This window comes from Bos indicus, chromosome 29, assembly GCF_029378745.1.
Source record: "Bos indicus isolate NIAB-ARS_2022 breed Sahiwal x Tharparkar chromosome 29, NIAB-ARS_B.indTharparkar_mat_pri_1.0, whole genome shotgun sequence".
Taxonomy (NCBI): Eukaryota; Metazoa; Chordata; class Mammalia; order Artiodactyla; family Bovidae; genus Bos; species Bos indicus.
The window spans coordinates 45,955,724-45,970,710 of record NC_091788.1 but is presented as its reverse complement, the minus strand read 5'-3'; the positions used below and the strand labels follow the sequence as shown (position 1 = coordinate 45,970,710).

The 14,987-nt window shown below is 53.5% G+C and overlaps 1 protein-coding gene across 1 annotated transcript; it reads right to left on the bottom strand.

The window, feature by feature from the left end:
- Nucleotides 1-5,051: 5,051 nt before the first annotated feature.
- On the bottom strand, nt 5,052-7,978 carry LOC109554615 (glutathione S-transferase P). Its single transcript, XM_019955248.2, has 7 exons — nt 7,850-7,978; nt 7,615-7,650; nt 7,235-7,341; nt 7,024-7,111; nt 6,385-6,488; nt 5,488-5,595; nt 5,052-5,322 (listed from the first exon to the last, which is right to left on the bottom strand). Coding segments are annotated over exons 1-7 (633 nt in total). The 5' UTR covers nt 7,851-7,978; the 3' UTR covers nt 5,052-5,133.
- Between the last annotated feature and the right edge of the window lie 7,009 nt (nt 7,979-14,987).

Below are 14,987 nucleotides of genomic sequence, written 5' to 3'. Positions count from 1 at the left end.
AGAAGTTCAGGAGTTTGAGTAAACTCCAGGAGATAGTGAAGGGCAGGGAAGCAGATCTGCCTCCTACAGTCCAAGGGGTCGCAGAGTCACGACTTAGCAACAGCAACCAGGTGATCGAGGGGACTGTGATCTGCGTGGCAGGACTTCGGCCATCGGCTCAGTTTCCATTTCTCACGGATGCCCCCTCCGCACATGCTCCGGCTGGAGCCAGCCTGGTGATGCAGGTGGAGCTTGGGGGCCGGTGCTAGGGCTCTCAGGCTGCCAGCCTCGCCCACTGCCTGTCGCCAAGCTCAGGAGGCCAACCCAGATCTCCACCAGGCCTGGATTCCTGATAGAGGGTGATGCCACCAAGTTTGCACTGCTGCAGTAGGTGCCTCGAAACCCACTGGGACTGAGTCAACTGGGGAGGGAGGAAGCCAAGAACCTTCTAGAGGTCAGCGCCTCCAATAGTTCGGAGCTCTTTTCCTGCAGCAGGGTGATCCCACCAGCCACCCTAAGGTCCTCCCTTAACCCTTTATGCCAGCAGCCTCAACGCCACCATCCCCCCACCCCCTCAATCTTACCCACCCCTCAACCCTCAGTCTTGCTCACCCCCACCCCCCAATCTTGCTCACTCCAAGTTCCTGATCACTGGCCTCTGCCCCGGACTCTGGACACTGACCTTGGCTTTCTCTCTTTTCCTGGCAAAGTGGGCAGTGAGAGGTGTCACTCAAAGTTCTTCCTTGGAGAGCATCCTTCTCCAGGGTCCTTCAGGGCAGCCCACCCCAGCCAGAAGCCCAGCTCTTTCTTAGCCCCCAGGGCCCTCCAGGTGGAGTGGGGCAGGTATAGGCATGTTGGCAACGTGAATCACCAACTCTTGCAGCTTCCCGGGTCCCTCAGTAACCACGTGCAATGGAAGCAGTGCCCTTTAGCACACCATCTCTGTCTTGGTGTTTGCAGGGGCAAGTCAGACTGATCCTCTGGTGCCCCGAGTATTCAGTCTCCTCCAGGGCCCAGAAATGAGCCAAGAACTGTTCCTGGAAAGAGATTGTGTGGGCTCCTGCTTTCTCCCAACAGGTTTTCTCCACTCGAGGAGGAAGATGACAGAGGAAAAGGCTTCCAGTTGCTATGGCTGGGTCACCTCTCTGCAGAGGAGATTGAAAACACAACAGACAATGGCCAGACTATATATGGAAGTAGAATCTGACCCACGCCTGCAGCAACCTGCCTGAAAACCAACCTCTTATTTACAATAACCAGACAGGAAGCCACCCCACAATAGGTCAGACTTGTAGGAAGCCTGATGACTATCTCTAGGATGATTTAGGATAACCCTTGTAATAATTGCCCCAATAAGTGACTGCTTCCTTAATTTTCATCCCCTCTTCCAACTTAGGGGGCTTCCCTTGTAGCTCAGTGGGTAAAGAACCTGCCTGCAGTGTAGGAGACCTGGGTTCGATCCCCGGGTCAAGAATATCCCCTGGAGAAGGAAGTGGCAACCAACTCCAGTATTCTTGCCTGGAGAATCCCATGGACAGAGGAGCCTGGTGGGCTACAGTCCATGGGATCACAAGAGTCGGGGACACGACGGAGCAACTTAACCATCACCTTCCAACTTAGGACCAACCAGAGGAAGCCAAATCTGCTCCCCTAAGCAGTGACATAGGATGTTCCACTTCCGGTCAGCCCTCCCAGAGCACCCCAGGCCGACAGCCTCCATTCAGGGTACACCTGAGTCTCCCCTTTTCAACCCCATAGGCTTTCCCACTCCTCTGCCTGCCTTTGAGCTCTGCCAATCAGGTGGCTGTGGCTGACTCCCTTGCTGGAGCACTCCCTGCCCTGAGGACACCCACCGCTTGTTCTCAGTTGCTGGTCTTCACTTTCCCAGAGGGCTGCTAGAACCAGCTAGGAGGAAAGTGGGGTTTCCGAAAGAGAGATGACGGAGGTGCTGCGGTCAGGGGTTGCTGGAGCACCGACAGTCTCTGTCCATCCGCCGGGAGTGGACTAGGTGTGCAAGTGCAGTGAGCTCCCGGGCAGAGGGAGCAGCCCAGCCCAGCTCTGAAACCATCCTCTGCTCTCCCCAGAGGCCAAACTCTATCCCACTTTGGCCCTGTAGCCGAATGTCCGTGCCAAGGAGAGGGCTGTGCCCTTTAGTCGCTCTGATCAGCTTGGTGTCTTCCTCCCAACCGCCCTCCAGATAGACATTTTCTCAGACATTTCCCCATCACTGACAGCTCTCGGGGCCTGATCTGAGAGAGCCTGAGAGACCTAGTCCTGGGCTAGGGAGAATACCTCAGGGTCACAGCCCTCTCTCCTCCCCTGATCACTTTCAGAGGCAGGACAAAGGTGGGAGGTGACTGGATTCCCTTTGCCTGAGCTGAGAGTAAAGGGTAGATCAGACAGGTTGGGTCAATTATGCTGCAGTAACAGGCAACTCGAAAATGCCAGTAGCGGGACTTGCCTGGTGGTCCTGTGGTTAAGAATCCACCCTACAATGCAGGGGACGTGGGTTCGATGCCTGGTCAGAGAACTAGGATCCCACAAGTCTCGGAGCAACTGAGCCCATGCTCTTCAACCAGAGAGAAGCCTGCACACTCCAACTAAAACCTGATGCAGTCATAAATATAAAAAATTCAAAAGAAAATGCCAGCAGTGTAAAACCACAAGGCCTCCGCTCAGCCACTCCACATGCCTTGCTCTATGCTGTCCTTGGAAGTGAATTACCCACTCTACCCACAGTCCAGCATCAGCACCTGTTATCTGGCCCCTCCCCACTGCAGAGGGGACAGGGAAGTTTGATTTTCCCACGTTATGGATGTGCAATAGAAAAAGTCTCGCAAAGAGGGCTTCACTGTTGGCCCAGCCTCCTGTACTCCGTAAGAGTCTAATCCTGACCTCCTTTCTCTTTTTCATAGCAGTAAAATCCACGGTGCACCAGCAAGAGCCATTGTGTGTGCGCTGAATGTGCTCAGCCAGTCTCCTGTTGATGGACACCTGGTGTTTTCAACCTGCGTGTGATCACAAGCAATAAAATGGATAATCTTGCTTGCGCCTTTGTTCACACATCAACAAGTTACTTAAACTTTCTGTGATTCAGTTTCTCATCCATAAATAGGGATAAGCGTACCTACTCAAGGGTGGTAAGAATTAAAGGTCATATATACTGAAGCATTTAGTATGATGCCTGGCATTCAAGGGACTCGATAAGCTTTAACAATTATTATCATTATTTGCAAGGGCAGCTATAGAGGGCTGGGGGACGAATGCCTCTTCAGTTTTGATCCACACTCCCTGAACCCAAAGTCCCCAGCTGGCAGTGCCCATTCAGGCCTCTAGTCAGTTTCCCCAGCCACCCACCCAATGGCACTGCTCTCAGCCGTTCTGTGCTCCCAGGCCTCCCCAAGGCATTCCGTCCTGATGCTGGAGCCACACCGGCTCTGATACCACTAATGGCCCCTAAGTAGGGCCTCTGGGTGTGGGATGGGTGCATGCAGGTATTTCTCTGTCAAACCACCATCCCTGCAGCATGCAGGCAGGTCACCTTAGTCACCACACAGAGGCCTCCCCCTGGGCCCTCAGGTGACATTTCCTGGATGTCTCAACCTGTTATGAGTCCTCTCATAAGAAACGAGAAGCTGGGACTTCCTGGTGGTCCAGTGGTTAAGAATCTACCTTCCAAAACAGGAGATGAGGGTTCCATCCCCGGCCTGGGAACTAAGAACCCACATGCTGCAGGGCAACTGAGCCCGCAACCTGAGAAAACGTGCGCCACACGGAAGATCCAGCACAGCCAAGGTTTAAAAAAAAAAATTAATTTAAAAAAGAAATGAGAGGTAGACTTCCTGAGAGGTCAGATTTCCTACTTTGAGCAGGAAGCTCTGATGCTGGGCAAGGCTTCCCAGAGAAGGGTCTTCTCCTCCAGGCTGAACTACAGGGGGCTGCCCATGGCCCCTTCCCTCCAGCCATTCCTGGGAGCCCCGAGAGCCCCAAGCTATTTGCACCCCAATGCCTCCCCACTGTGGACACCCCACAGCCAGCTCACCCAGGCTGGGCTGTTCTCTCTGCCCAGCTAACAAGGATGGGAAGAGAAGGCAGCAGGCAAGCCACCTGGATCACTGTGCTGCTCCCATGCCTGGGATGCACGGGGAAGCAAGGAGAGCCCCACCTGAGCACACGGCTGACCCTCCCACCGCCCCAGCCAGGGCTGCTCTGAGCCACTCAGCTCCTCTCCACATCCCTCCTCTCGGCCAAGGGCCCCTGAGCTCCTGCTGTCCTGCACAGGGGCCCTCCGGCAGGTGGCTGGCTGAGATCAGAAAACATGTTTATTTAAGTGAGCCTGTCTCTCTAGACTGTGTGGACATTCAGGGCAGGGACCATAGTTAATTTCTCTTCCTGTTTTTTTTTTTTTTTTTCTTTCCCCTCTTTGTTTTTGGAGTTCAGTAAACGCAGACCAACCCAAGGGCTTCAGGAAGACACCGATTATGTTTTGAAAGCGAAAGTGTTAGCTGCTCAGTCGCAAGGACTCTTTTCAATCCCAGGGACTGTAGCTCACCAGCCTCCTCTGTCCATAGAATTCTCCAGGCAAGAATAGTGGAGTGGGTTGCCATTCCCTCTTTCAGGGGATCATCCCTACCCAGGGATCAAACCTGGGTCTCCCACATATGAGGCAGATTCTTTCCTGTTTGAGCCACCAGGGAAGCCTGATTGTGTTTTAGGATCCAAGTATCCTGGAGAAGGCAATGGCACCCCACTCCAGTACTCTTGCCTGGAAAATCCCATGGACGGAGGAGCCTGGTAGGCTGCAGTCCATGGGGTCGCTAAGAGTTGGACACGACTGAGCGACTTCACTTTCACTTTCATGCACTGAAGAAGGAAATGGCAACCCACTCCAGTGTTCTTGCCTGGAGAATCCCAGGGACGGGGGAGCCTGATGGGCTGTGGGGTCGCACAGAGTTGGACACGACTGAAGCAACGTAGCAGCAGCATCCCAGCCAGTTGCCCCGGCCCTCCCCAAACCTGAGAGCCCGAGAGGATCAGGGAGGTCCCTGCCAAGAAAACTCAAGGCTCACTGCTTCTCTCTTGGAAGTTTTATTGGTCCTGGGGAAAGGGAAGAGCAGGCAGCCCCCTGCCTCGAGCAGAGAGTGCTGCAAGCCCTCACTGTTTCCCATTGCCGTTGATGGGCCGGTTCATGTGCTCGGGGGAGGCCAGGAAGGCCTTGAGCTTGGGCCGGGAGTTGAGACGGGCCACGTAGGCTGAGAGCAGGGGGAAGGAGTCCAGACAGCTGGGGGCCAGGACCTGGTGAATCCGAAGCAGGTCCAGCAGGTTGTAGTCCGCAAAGGAGATCTGCAGGGCAGAGCAGGATGGGACTCAGGGGGTGTGGGAGTTGGGGGGCAGGGCGCCCAAGGCAGTCCCCAGCTTTGCTGAACCCATGACTTCCGTGCTGTCTCTGCACGGCTGTGCCATCTGGACAGAGCGGGGTGCAGAAGGGGCGGGGTGGGGCCAGCTCACCTGGTCGCCCACGATGAAGGCCTGGCCACCCTTGTTCTGGGACAGCAGGGTCTCGAAAGGCTTCAGGTGCTGGGGCAGCGCCTTCACATAGTCCTCCTTGCCCGCCTCCTGCCAGAGAGAGGCCGCTGGGTATCATCCTCCTGGCCCTGGCATGCTGCCATCCCGTCGCGTCCCGTCCCCGCCCCCGGGGATGAGAGGATGGCCACTCGCCCAGCCCTGCCCTGCTCTCCTCACCTCCCCCCAGGCTATTGCCACATCCTGTCCATTTCAGAGGCTGAGTCTCCTCTTGTCCAGTCTTGTCATGATCGCTCCCCAGCCTTGCAAAAGCCTCACAGGATCTTTCCAGATCGCACAGACACCGCCCTGCTTAGACCCCCCAAAGCGCATCTCCAAGCCAGCTGGCCGAGGCCTTCAGGAGCGGGCCTGCTGTCCCTCCAGCTCCATTCATCTCCTGACACTCTCATTTGCTCGCACACAGAGGCACACCCTGCCTCTGCGAAACTGCTCCCAAGTGCCCAGATGTGCCCTGTGCCTGCACACTTCGTGCATCCGAAAGTACCAGCATCCCTTCCAGAAGCTCCTCCTTCTGCACCTGCTCCAGGAAGCCCTCCTGACCTCCCCGGGCTGAGGATCAGGGAACCACCTCTGGCTGGTCGTCTCCTGTCCTAGCACCGTTCTGCAGTGCACTGCTACCTGACCAGTCCCTCCCCCAGGCAGGGAGGCAGAAAGGTGTGTCTGGTCTACAGTGGCTCTTGATTCCCATCCCCCCACCCAGAACCAGAAGCAGCCCCAGGCGGGGATCAGCCAGAGCCACAAGAGGGGGGCAGTATAGGGTGAGAAGGAAACAAGCCCCTTTCTTTCTTTGTCCTCCGTGTCCACCCCGACGCCTGCGCTTACGTAGTTGGTGTAAATGAGGGAGACGTATTTGCAGCGAAGGTCCTCTACACCGTCATTCACCATGTCCACCAGGGCCGCCTCCTGCTGGTCCTTCCCATACAGCCCTGGGGTGGCGGGAGAGCAGAGGGCATGAGTGGGAGCCTGAAAGCCACGGCAACATGACCCCCCAGCGCCCTGCAGCCAGGCCATGTGGCTGCCCGTGCCCCTGGGCCAGGCAGGAGGGAGGAGGATGCGCAGGAAGAAAGGGGCTGAGTCCGTGCCCGGAATTCAGGGCAGGTGGCCCCACTCTAAGGCAGGGATCTTCCCAACCCAGGGATCGAACCCAGGTCTCCAGCACTGCAGGTGGATTCTTTACCAGCTGAGCCACAAGGGAAGCCCAAGAATACTAGAGTGGGTAGCCTATCCCTTCGCCAGGGTATCTTCCTGACCCAGGAATGGAACCGGGGTCTCCTGCATTGCAGGTAGATTCTTTACCAACTGAGCTACCAGGCAAGCCCTAGATAACCTCCACACGCCTCCATTCCACAGGGTGGCTGGGCGATTTGATTGACATGGAGGAGGCTCAGCAGGTGCTCAGGAAGGCTGGCTGATGCCTGCCACCCCAGCCTGGGCTGAGCCACTTGCAGTGCCAGGACTCACCGAGGGTGCGGCCCAGGTGCCGCAGGATGGCATTGGACTGGTACAGCGTGAGGTCTCCGTCCTGGAACTTGGGGAGCTGCCCGTACAGCTGGGGGGACGCACAGCTCTGTCAGAGACGCTGAGCTCGGCTGCCCCTCACCCCAGTGTTGCGCCCCCCACCCGCCCCCACAAGGTCCAGCCCCTGAGCCGGGGACGGGACAAAAGTACTCACGCAGGAGGCCTTGAGTGGGCCCTGCAGCCAGCTCTGCATGGCTACGACCTCCTCCTTCCAGCTCTGGCCCTGGTCGGCCAGCAGCATGCGCATGGCCTCGCAGCGCCCTGAGGGAGGGGAGGACGGGGCAATGACGGTGGGCAGTGCCCTGGGCAGGGGCCAAGGGGGCTGGGGACTGCTCGGAAGACCTCACAGCACACGGCGGAGGGGCGGGCCAAGGCCGGGAGGCTAGAAGTACGCTAGCCCGGGCAGCTCCGGGGCCCAGGAAGGAGGCTCGAGTTAGTAGCCACGTGATGCCAGGGAAAAAAACGGGGGTGTGGGCTGCAGCCCTCAACTTCTGGCTCCCCTCCCGCCCCACCCCCACCGTCCCAGGTCCCTACCTTGAACCGGGAAGTAGACGATGGTGTAGGGAGGCACTGCAGGATGCACAAAGAAGCCAGTTAGCGGCGGGAGAGGCCTGTTCCGGGGGAGACGACACCGGCCCGTCCTCCCCGGGGGTCCCATCCCCGGCTCTGGGCGCTCTAGCGCGCCCCCTCGAGAGCCCCACCTGCCCCCCCAAACACCCTGGGCGCCCCCCTCGGAATCCCTGGGAGCCCCAGGCAACGGGGAACTCACTCCTGGAGTCGGGGAAGTCGGTAAAGGTGGCGGCGGCAGCAAAGCTCCAGCGTGTTCGGCGGCGGCCTGAGCCTTATAGCGGTGGGCGCGCCCCGCCCCGCCTCTCCCCGCCAGGCGCGGCTCGGCTGGCCGGCCCGCCCCCCGTGCTGAGTCACGGCTCTGGCCACGAGCCGCTGCGCCGCCGCCCCCCGCCCCACCGCTTAATCTCCATCCCCTGGGGGCCCGCAGCTCGCCGGGACCGATTGCTGAACGTCCGCCGGGCTCTGATGGCCGAGGGCTTCTGGAACTCGGAGGGTCCGCGCGGTCCGACCCCTAGTGGGGTCGTAGACCCCAGACACGCAAACCCCTGCGTGTGGACACTTGTTCCACAGACAAAAGGCAGATGCTGCACACAAAGACGGAGACACACCGAAGCGCGCACACCCAGCTCACGCCCTAGATTGGCTTTTCAGACCCGTGGACCGTTTGGAGGCCACCGTGGGTTTCTTGTATGACTCATGTGCCCTGCTGCCCCTTCCTTACCATTTTTATCTGAATTAATTAATTTAAACATTAATTGGGCTTCCCAGGTGGTGCTAGTGGTAAAGAACCTGCCTGCCAGTGCAGGAGACCCTGGTTCCATCCCTGGGTTGGGAAGATCCCTTGGAGGAGGTCATGGCAACCCACTCCAGTATTCTTGCCTGGAGAGTCCCGTGGACAGAGGAGCCTGACAGGCTGCAGTCCATGGGGTCACAGAGTTGGAAAAGACTGAAGCGACTGAGCACACACACAAATTAATTCTCACTTCAGCTCAGATATGCCTGCAGAGGGAACCTGTCTTACTCTCGTAAGTGGAAGCAAGCACCACTTGTGACAAGCACTTAACTGTAAAAACGCGACCCGAGAACGAAATGGTTTTGTAAATCGCAGACAACGGGACACCGTGTGTGTGTGTGTGTGTGTGTGTGTTAGTTGCTCGGTCCTGTCCGACTCCTTGTGACCCCATGGACTGTGGCGCACCAGGCTCTGTGGTGCATTGAATTCTCCAGGCAAGAGTACTGGAGTGGATTGCTATTTCCTTCTCCAGGAGATCTTCCCGACCTAGAGATCAAACTCAGGTCTCCTGCACTGGAGGCACATTCTTTACGGTCTGATCTTCCCTTTTCAAACGTGCCACTAACAAGGTTAGGTGTTTCTGGCACAATAACACCCAGCTGATCAGCGTCCTTCAGTTCCATCAGGATTGAGAGCGATTTTAAAGGATTCCAGGACAAGCATCCAAGCTATTTAACCCCAACCGTCCACCTGGGAGCCCCTTTCCAAGTTGTTCAGGCACTACTCTGGGTCTCCCTTTTGGCAGTGATGGAGAAAGCTTCAGAGAGGGGTGTCCAGATGGTGTTTCATAAGGACCCCTCCCCTAGAGCTGGCCTGATGCAGAGGAGCCAAGCCCCAGGCAGGACACCTTGGGTTGGGTCCTGGGCAAGTTCTCCAAGCACATCCAGGTGGAAGCTTCTGGACTTGGTGACTGTGTGGGGAAGGAAGCCTTATGGGAGATGGAGAGGGGGACCCAGGAGGAGAGGCAGCCACTGGGAGGACATCCAACATCGTGCTGGACCTGGTGAGTCCAGGTGTTTGTGGGATTGGGGTGGCGGTCGGGGCAGAGGCAGAAAGAAAACCCAGACAGGAGTCAGGAGAACCACATTCCTGCCTAAGGACCAGTGCGCCTCTCCTGACCCCCTTGACATCTCCTGCACCCCGACCCTGCCCCACCCAGCAGGGATTCTTCAGAGGCCATGCAAAGCTTGAACAATATCGTCAGTATGTAACTTTCTAAGTGGATAATGAAACAATCATTTCCTTATACATCACCACTGGCCCAGGCAGAGGAGGTACAGGCAAGGACAGGCACTGCTCTGAGGCAGTCAGTTCTGGCCCCCGGAAGGGCTGGGCCAAGCCATCAGCACAGTCCTTGGGCCTTTGCACACGCTCCAGGTTCCCACCCGCCAGGGGCCAGCACTTAGAGTCTCTGCTCCTTCTCTACTCACGACCCTCTTCCCTCAGGTCCCACCAATACCGTCTTCATCCCTTAAGGCGCAAAACTCTTTTTCTTCTTTTTCTTCCAGAAGAGCTCCCTTTGCTTATTTGACCTGAGCTAAAAGTCACCTGAAATTTGCCTCCCCCGGTTCTTAACATGCAATATTGAATGAGCTACAAAGAGCAAAGAAAAACATAAACAGTTGCAATTTTATATCAAAAACAAACTTCCTGTCCATTTCCCTTCCTGCTACACTCTCCCTTTGCAGCATTTTCCACAGCCCTGAGGAGGACCACATGCCCCCACCTGCAAAGACACAGCCACACCTGCACAACCCTTTCACACACATCACACTCAAACACACCTGCACACCCCCACGCACAATGATCAGGACTAGAATCTCACCAGGCACCGCAGAGGCCCCCTCCTCTGGGGTCTCGAGGGCCTGAGAGGGACAGCCAGACCTCAGTCTTCCTGTACAGGCAGGGTGCTTGCTGCTGTTCAGTTGCTCAGTCGTGTCCGACTCTCTGCGGCCCTGTGGACTGCCGCACACCAGGCTTCCCTGTCCATCACCATCTCCCGGAACTTGCTCAAACTCATGTCCATTGAGTCGGTGATGCCATCCAACCGTCTCATCCTCTGTCGCCCCCTTCCCCTCCTAGGTCTGGGCAATTGAAGTTGGGGGTTGAGGTGGACGAGGTTGGGGGGTGACCCTGGCTGGTGTTCCCCGCCCCAACCTGTCCTGCTGTGGCCCCAGCCCCAGACTCTGTCCCTTTCCCACGGTTCTGAGTAGACTTAACTCAATCTCCCTGATTGCCCCTGGGTATACAGGAGCGTTTGTCTACCCCTAGTCTCCTTCCCTGTGCCATGTGGATCTTAAGAGATCTCCAGGGTTCATTTTATTTTTTCAGGCAGGGCTTTATTGGGGCCTCTACCCAGGTTCAATCCCTGGGTCAGGAAGGTCCCCTGGAGGAGGAAATGGCAACCCACTCCAGTGTTCTTGCCTGGAGAATTCCACAGACAGAGGAACCTGGTGGGCTACAGTCCGTGGGATCCCAAAGAGTCTGACACGACTGAGCGACTAATACTTGCAGTTTTATTTCCGGGTAACAGCCAGGGAGATGGAGAACAGAGCAAACCACAGTTCCCCTTGCTCTCTGGCATGTTGTGGGGGCAGTGGTGCTGAGCTTGCTCCTTATATTGAGTGAGGGTAGGAGGGGTGTGTCCAGGGGTCAGGCCGGAGGGCTGGCCTAGGTGTTTTCTCCACTCCTCTGGTGGTTTCCGGGTTCATTTCAGCTTGTCTCATCGCTTTCTCCTCCCACGGCGCAGTCGCAGGGCCATCCTGGGCCGTTCCTGCCTGTTGGACCTCAAGGGTGTGTGTGGTGTGTGTGTAGCATGCCTGCTCCTCAGATTCTGGTCCAATGTCACTGCTCGTCTGTCTGGCTCCGCCCTCCCCCTTTGTGTGCATGTAGTTAGTTCCGTGTTCCCTTTATCCCCACATTTCATTCTGCTGCGTCCCAGGTATGTGAACCCTCGATTTACATAAGTAGCGCCAGGCTGCTGTCCCAAATGGCTGCTCCAGCCCGCCCCAAACCCCGGCTACTCTTCAGATGCATTCCTACCCTTCAGACTCATTCCAGACCCACGTACCCCCAACACGCAGCATCAGCAGCTTTGCAATGTTTGCCAGTCTTATTGGTATAAAGTTGTTCTAAATGGCATCCCTCTTTCCTAGGATCTGCATCATCTCGTCCCATGCACCTTGAATTTTGCTTTCCTCTTCTGTTTTGCCCTTCATATCATGACCATTTTCTATTCGATTTGCTGCCTATTTCTTGTTGATTTGCAGGAGTTTATTCTAGATATCGGGCTTCCCTGGTGGCTCAGACAATAAAGAATCTGCCTGCAATGATGGAGGCATTGGGTTCCCATCTGGGTTGGGAAGATCCCCTGGAGAAGGGAACAGCTACCCACTCCAGTATTCTTCTTGCCTGGAGAATCCCATGGACAGAGGAGCCTGGAGGGGTACAGTCCTTGAGGTCACAAACGTTTCAAGCATCACAAAAACCTTCTCTGTTCAGTCTGTCTCTTCCCTTTGTTCAAGATGTCTTTCTTTAAACAGGGTAATCAGGAGGGGTTTTCTCTGGGGGAGTGGATTGCTTGTGTTTTGTGCTTTTGAAACTTTGTTTAAAAATCCTTTTATTTCTGAATGTTTTTATTTTGTTCTGTGCTGTTTTTAGCTGTGCTGAGCGGCATGCATGCGGGATCTTACTTCCCCAAGAAGAGACGGAACCTGTGCCCTTTGCATTTGAAACAGGGAGTCCTAACCACTGAGCCACCAGGGAAGTCCTATTACTGCTTGTTTTAATGACAGGAGAGAATACATGGAACATTTATACTTGTGTGACTTGTAAGAGGCAATATTTACTAGTTAGGTCACACAGCTTGGGGATTAATAATAAAAACAACTTTAAAAAAAAGTCTTTAATTATGGCCCTGGATTACAATAATATGCTCCTATGTTTTCTTTTATTAACTTTGTCAAGTCACTTTCAGATTTACACCGTCAGTCATCAAGAGGCCACCTTGCCTGTACTGTCAGGGAGGAATTCACCTCGCCAACACCATCTACTGAACAATGTACTGACTTACATATTGAGCTCCTGAAGCTGTCGGGTCAGTTCTGCATTCTGTTCTGTGTCTGTTCCTTGGCCAGTGCCATAATTTTTCAAAAAATATTTATTTAGTTACTTTACACATTTGGCTGTGCCAGGTCTTAGTTGAAGCACATGGGACCTTTTGGTTCCAGCTTGTGGCATGCCAACACGTGCGAGCAGCCCAGGATCGAACGCAGGCCCCCTGTACTGAGAGCAAGGAGTCTTAGCCACTGGACCACCAGAGAAGTCCCTGTAATTTTTTATTATTATTATTACTACAACCTTACAGGGCTTCCTTAGTAGCTCAGACAGTACAGAATCTGCAATGCAAGAGACCTGGGTTCAATCCCTGGGTTGGGAAGATCCCCTGGAGGAGGGAATGGCTATCCACTCCAGGATTCTTGTTTGAGAATCCCATGGACAGAGGAGCCTGGAAGGCCACAGTCTGCGGGGTCACAAAGAGTCAGACATGACTGAGTAACTAACACTTTCACGTTCATGGTCTTACAACTCTAGTAAGGAAACACACACACTCCTTTCCTGAGCCCTCCTCTTCTTGGAAGTTTTTCTTAGCTATTTATGAATCTTTATTCATCTATAAAAATGCTTTTGTGAATTTATCAAATTTCTCCAAAATATCCAAATGAATTTTGATTAGGACTGCATTACATTTAGAGATGAGTTTGGAGACAACTCACATTACTGTAACTTTGTCATCTTACCCGATATTATTGTCTGAAAGAAAGTGAAACTTAGTCGATCAGTCGTGTCCGACTTTTGCAACCCGTGGGCTGTAGCCCATCAGGTTCCTCTGTCTATGGAATTCTCCAAGCAAGGATATTGGAATGGGTTGCCATTCCCTTCTCCAGGGGTTGTTCCCAACCCAGCGATTGAACCTGGGTCTCCTGTTTTACAGACAGATTCTTTACTGCCTGAGCCACTATGGAAGTCCACATGATGGTCTTGTTCTCTGCTTGTTCAGATTCTCTTCTATATCTTTTATTAAAGTTTTCTGCCAAGAGGTTTCAGAGAAGGCAATGGCAACCCACTCCAGTACTCTTACCTGGAAAATCCCGTGGACAGAGGAGCCTGGTAGGCTGCAGTCCATGGGGTCGCTAAGAGAAGGACACAACTGAGCGACTTCACTTTCATTTTCCACTTTCGTGCATTGGAAAAGGAAATGGCAACCCACTCCAGTGTTCTTGCCTGGAGAATCCCAGGGACGGGGGAGCCTGGTGGGCTGCCGTCCAGGGGGTCGCACAGAGTCGGACCCGACTGAAGCGACTTAGCAGCAGCAACAGCCAAGAGGTTTTACATATTCTTATATATTCCAGATGGGGCTTCCCAGGTGGCTCAGTGGTAAAGAATCTGTCTGCCAATGCAAGAGGCCTGAGTTCCATCCCTGGGTCAGGAAGATCCCCTGGAGAAGGAAATGGCAGCCCTCTCCAGTATTCTTGTCTAGGAAATACCATGGACAGAATAGCCTGGCAGGCTATAGCCCATGGGATTGCGAAGAGTGGGACATGATTTAGCAACTAAACAACAACAAAATATTCTAGATACTTTGTATCTAGCTGCTGTGAATAAAATCTGTTTTTTTAGCTGGGTATCAAAGATGTAGAGAAATTCTAGAAATACTATGATTTTATAGGTTTCTATCTAGCAATATTACTGAAATCTTATTGATTCTAATAGTCTGTTGAGTCCATTCTAAATGAATGCTCACATCATCTGCAAATATGGAGAGTTCTATCTCCTTTTTTCCAATCTGTACAGCTTTAATTTATTTTACTTTCTTTATTTCATTGGCCAGCACCTCCAGAACTATATTAAATATAAATATCTTGCTTTTGATATTAAAGGGACATGTGAGCATGAATGAAGAAGGAAATGTCTTATCTAAAGCCTCCCTTTTCGCATGGCTCGGGGTGACTTTGCCCCTGGTCAGGGTGTCTGAGCCAGAGTTAAGGGCCATTATGTAGAATATCTGCTGTGATTTTTTGGCATGGAAACTGCATCGAGTTCAAGAAATTCTCTTCCATTCCCAATTTAATAAGAATTTGTGTCATAAATAAATAAATCTTATTAAATGCGTTTCCTACATTGCTTAATGTAGTCAGATGGTGTTTCTCCTTTATTTTTATTTGTGTAGAGAATTACACTGATATATTTCTAGTGAATTCCTTTTTTGTTTTCTTGTTGTTGTTGTTTAGTTACTAAGCTTTGTCCAACTCTGTTGTGATACCCATGGGCTGTAGCACTCCTAGATGATATATTTTTTGAGGCAGTCCGAGCAAGGGTTGAAAAAGAATTTCCAGACGCAGAGTATTGCAGAAAGGAGTGAGTTTATTAAGAACAAATAGCAGAGGTATTGTGGGCACTGTGGGCACAGCGGGTTGACAGCAAAGACCCAGCATAACCAAAAATAAATAAATAAATTTTTTAAAAAGAAGAGTATTTAAAAAAA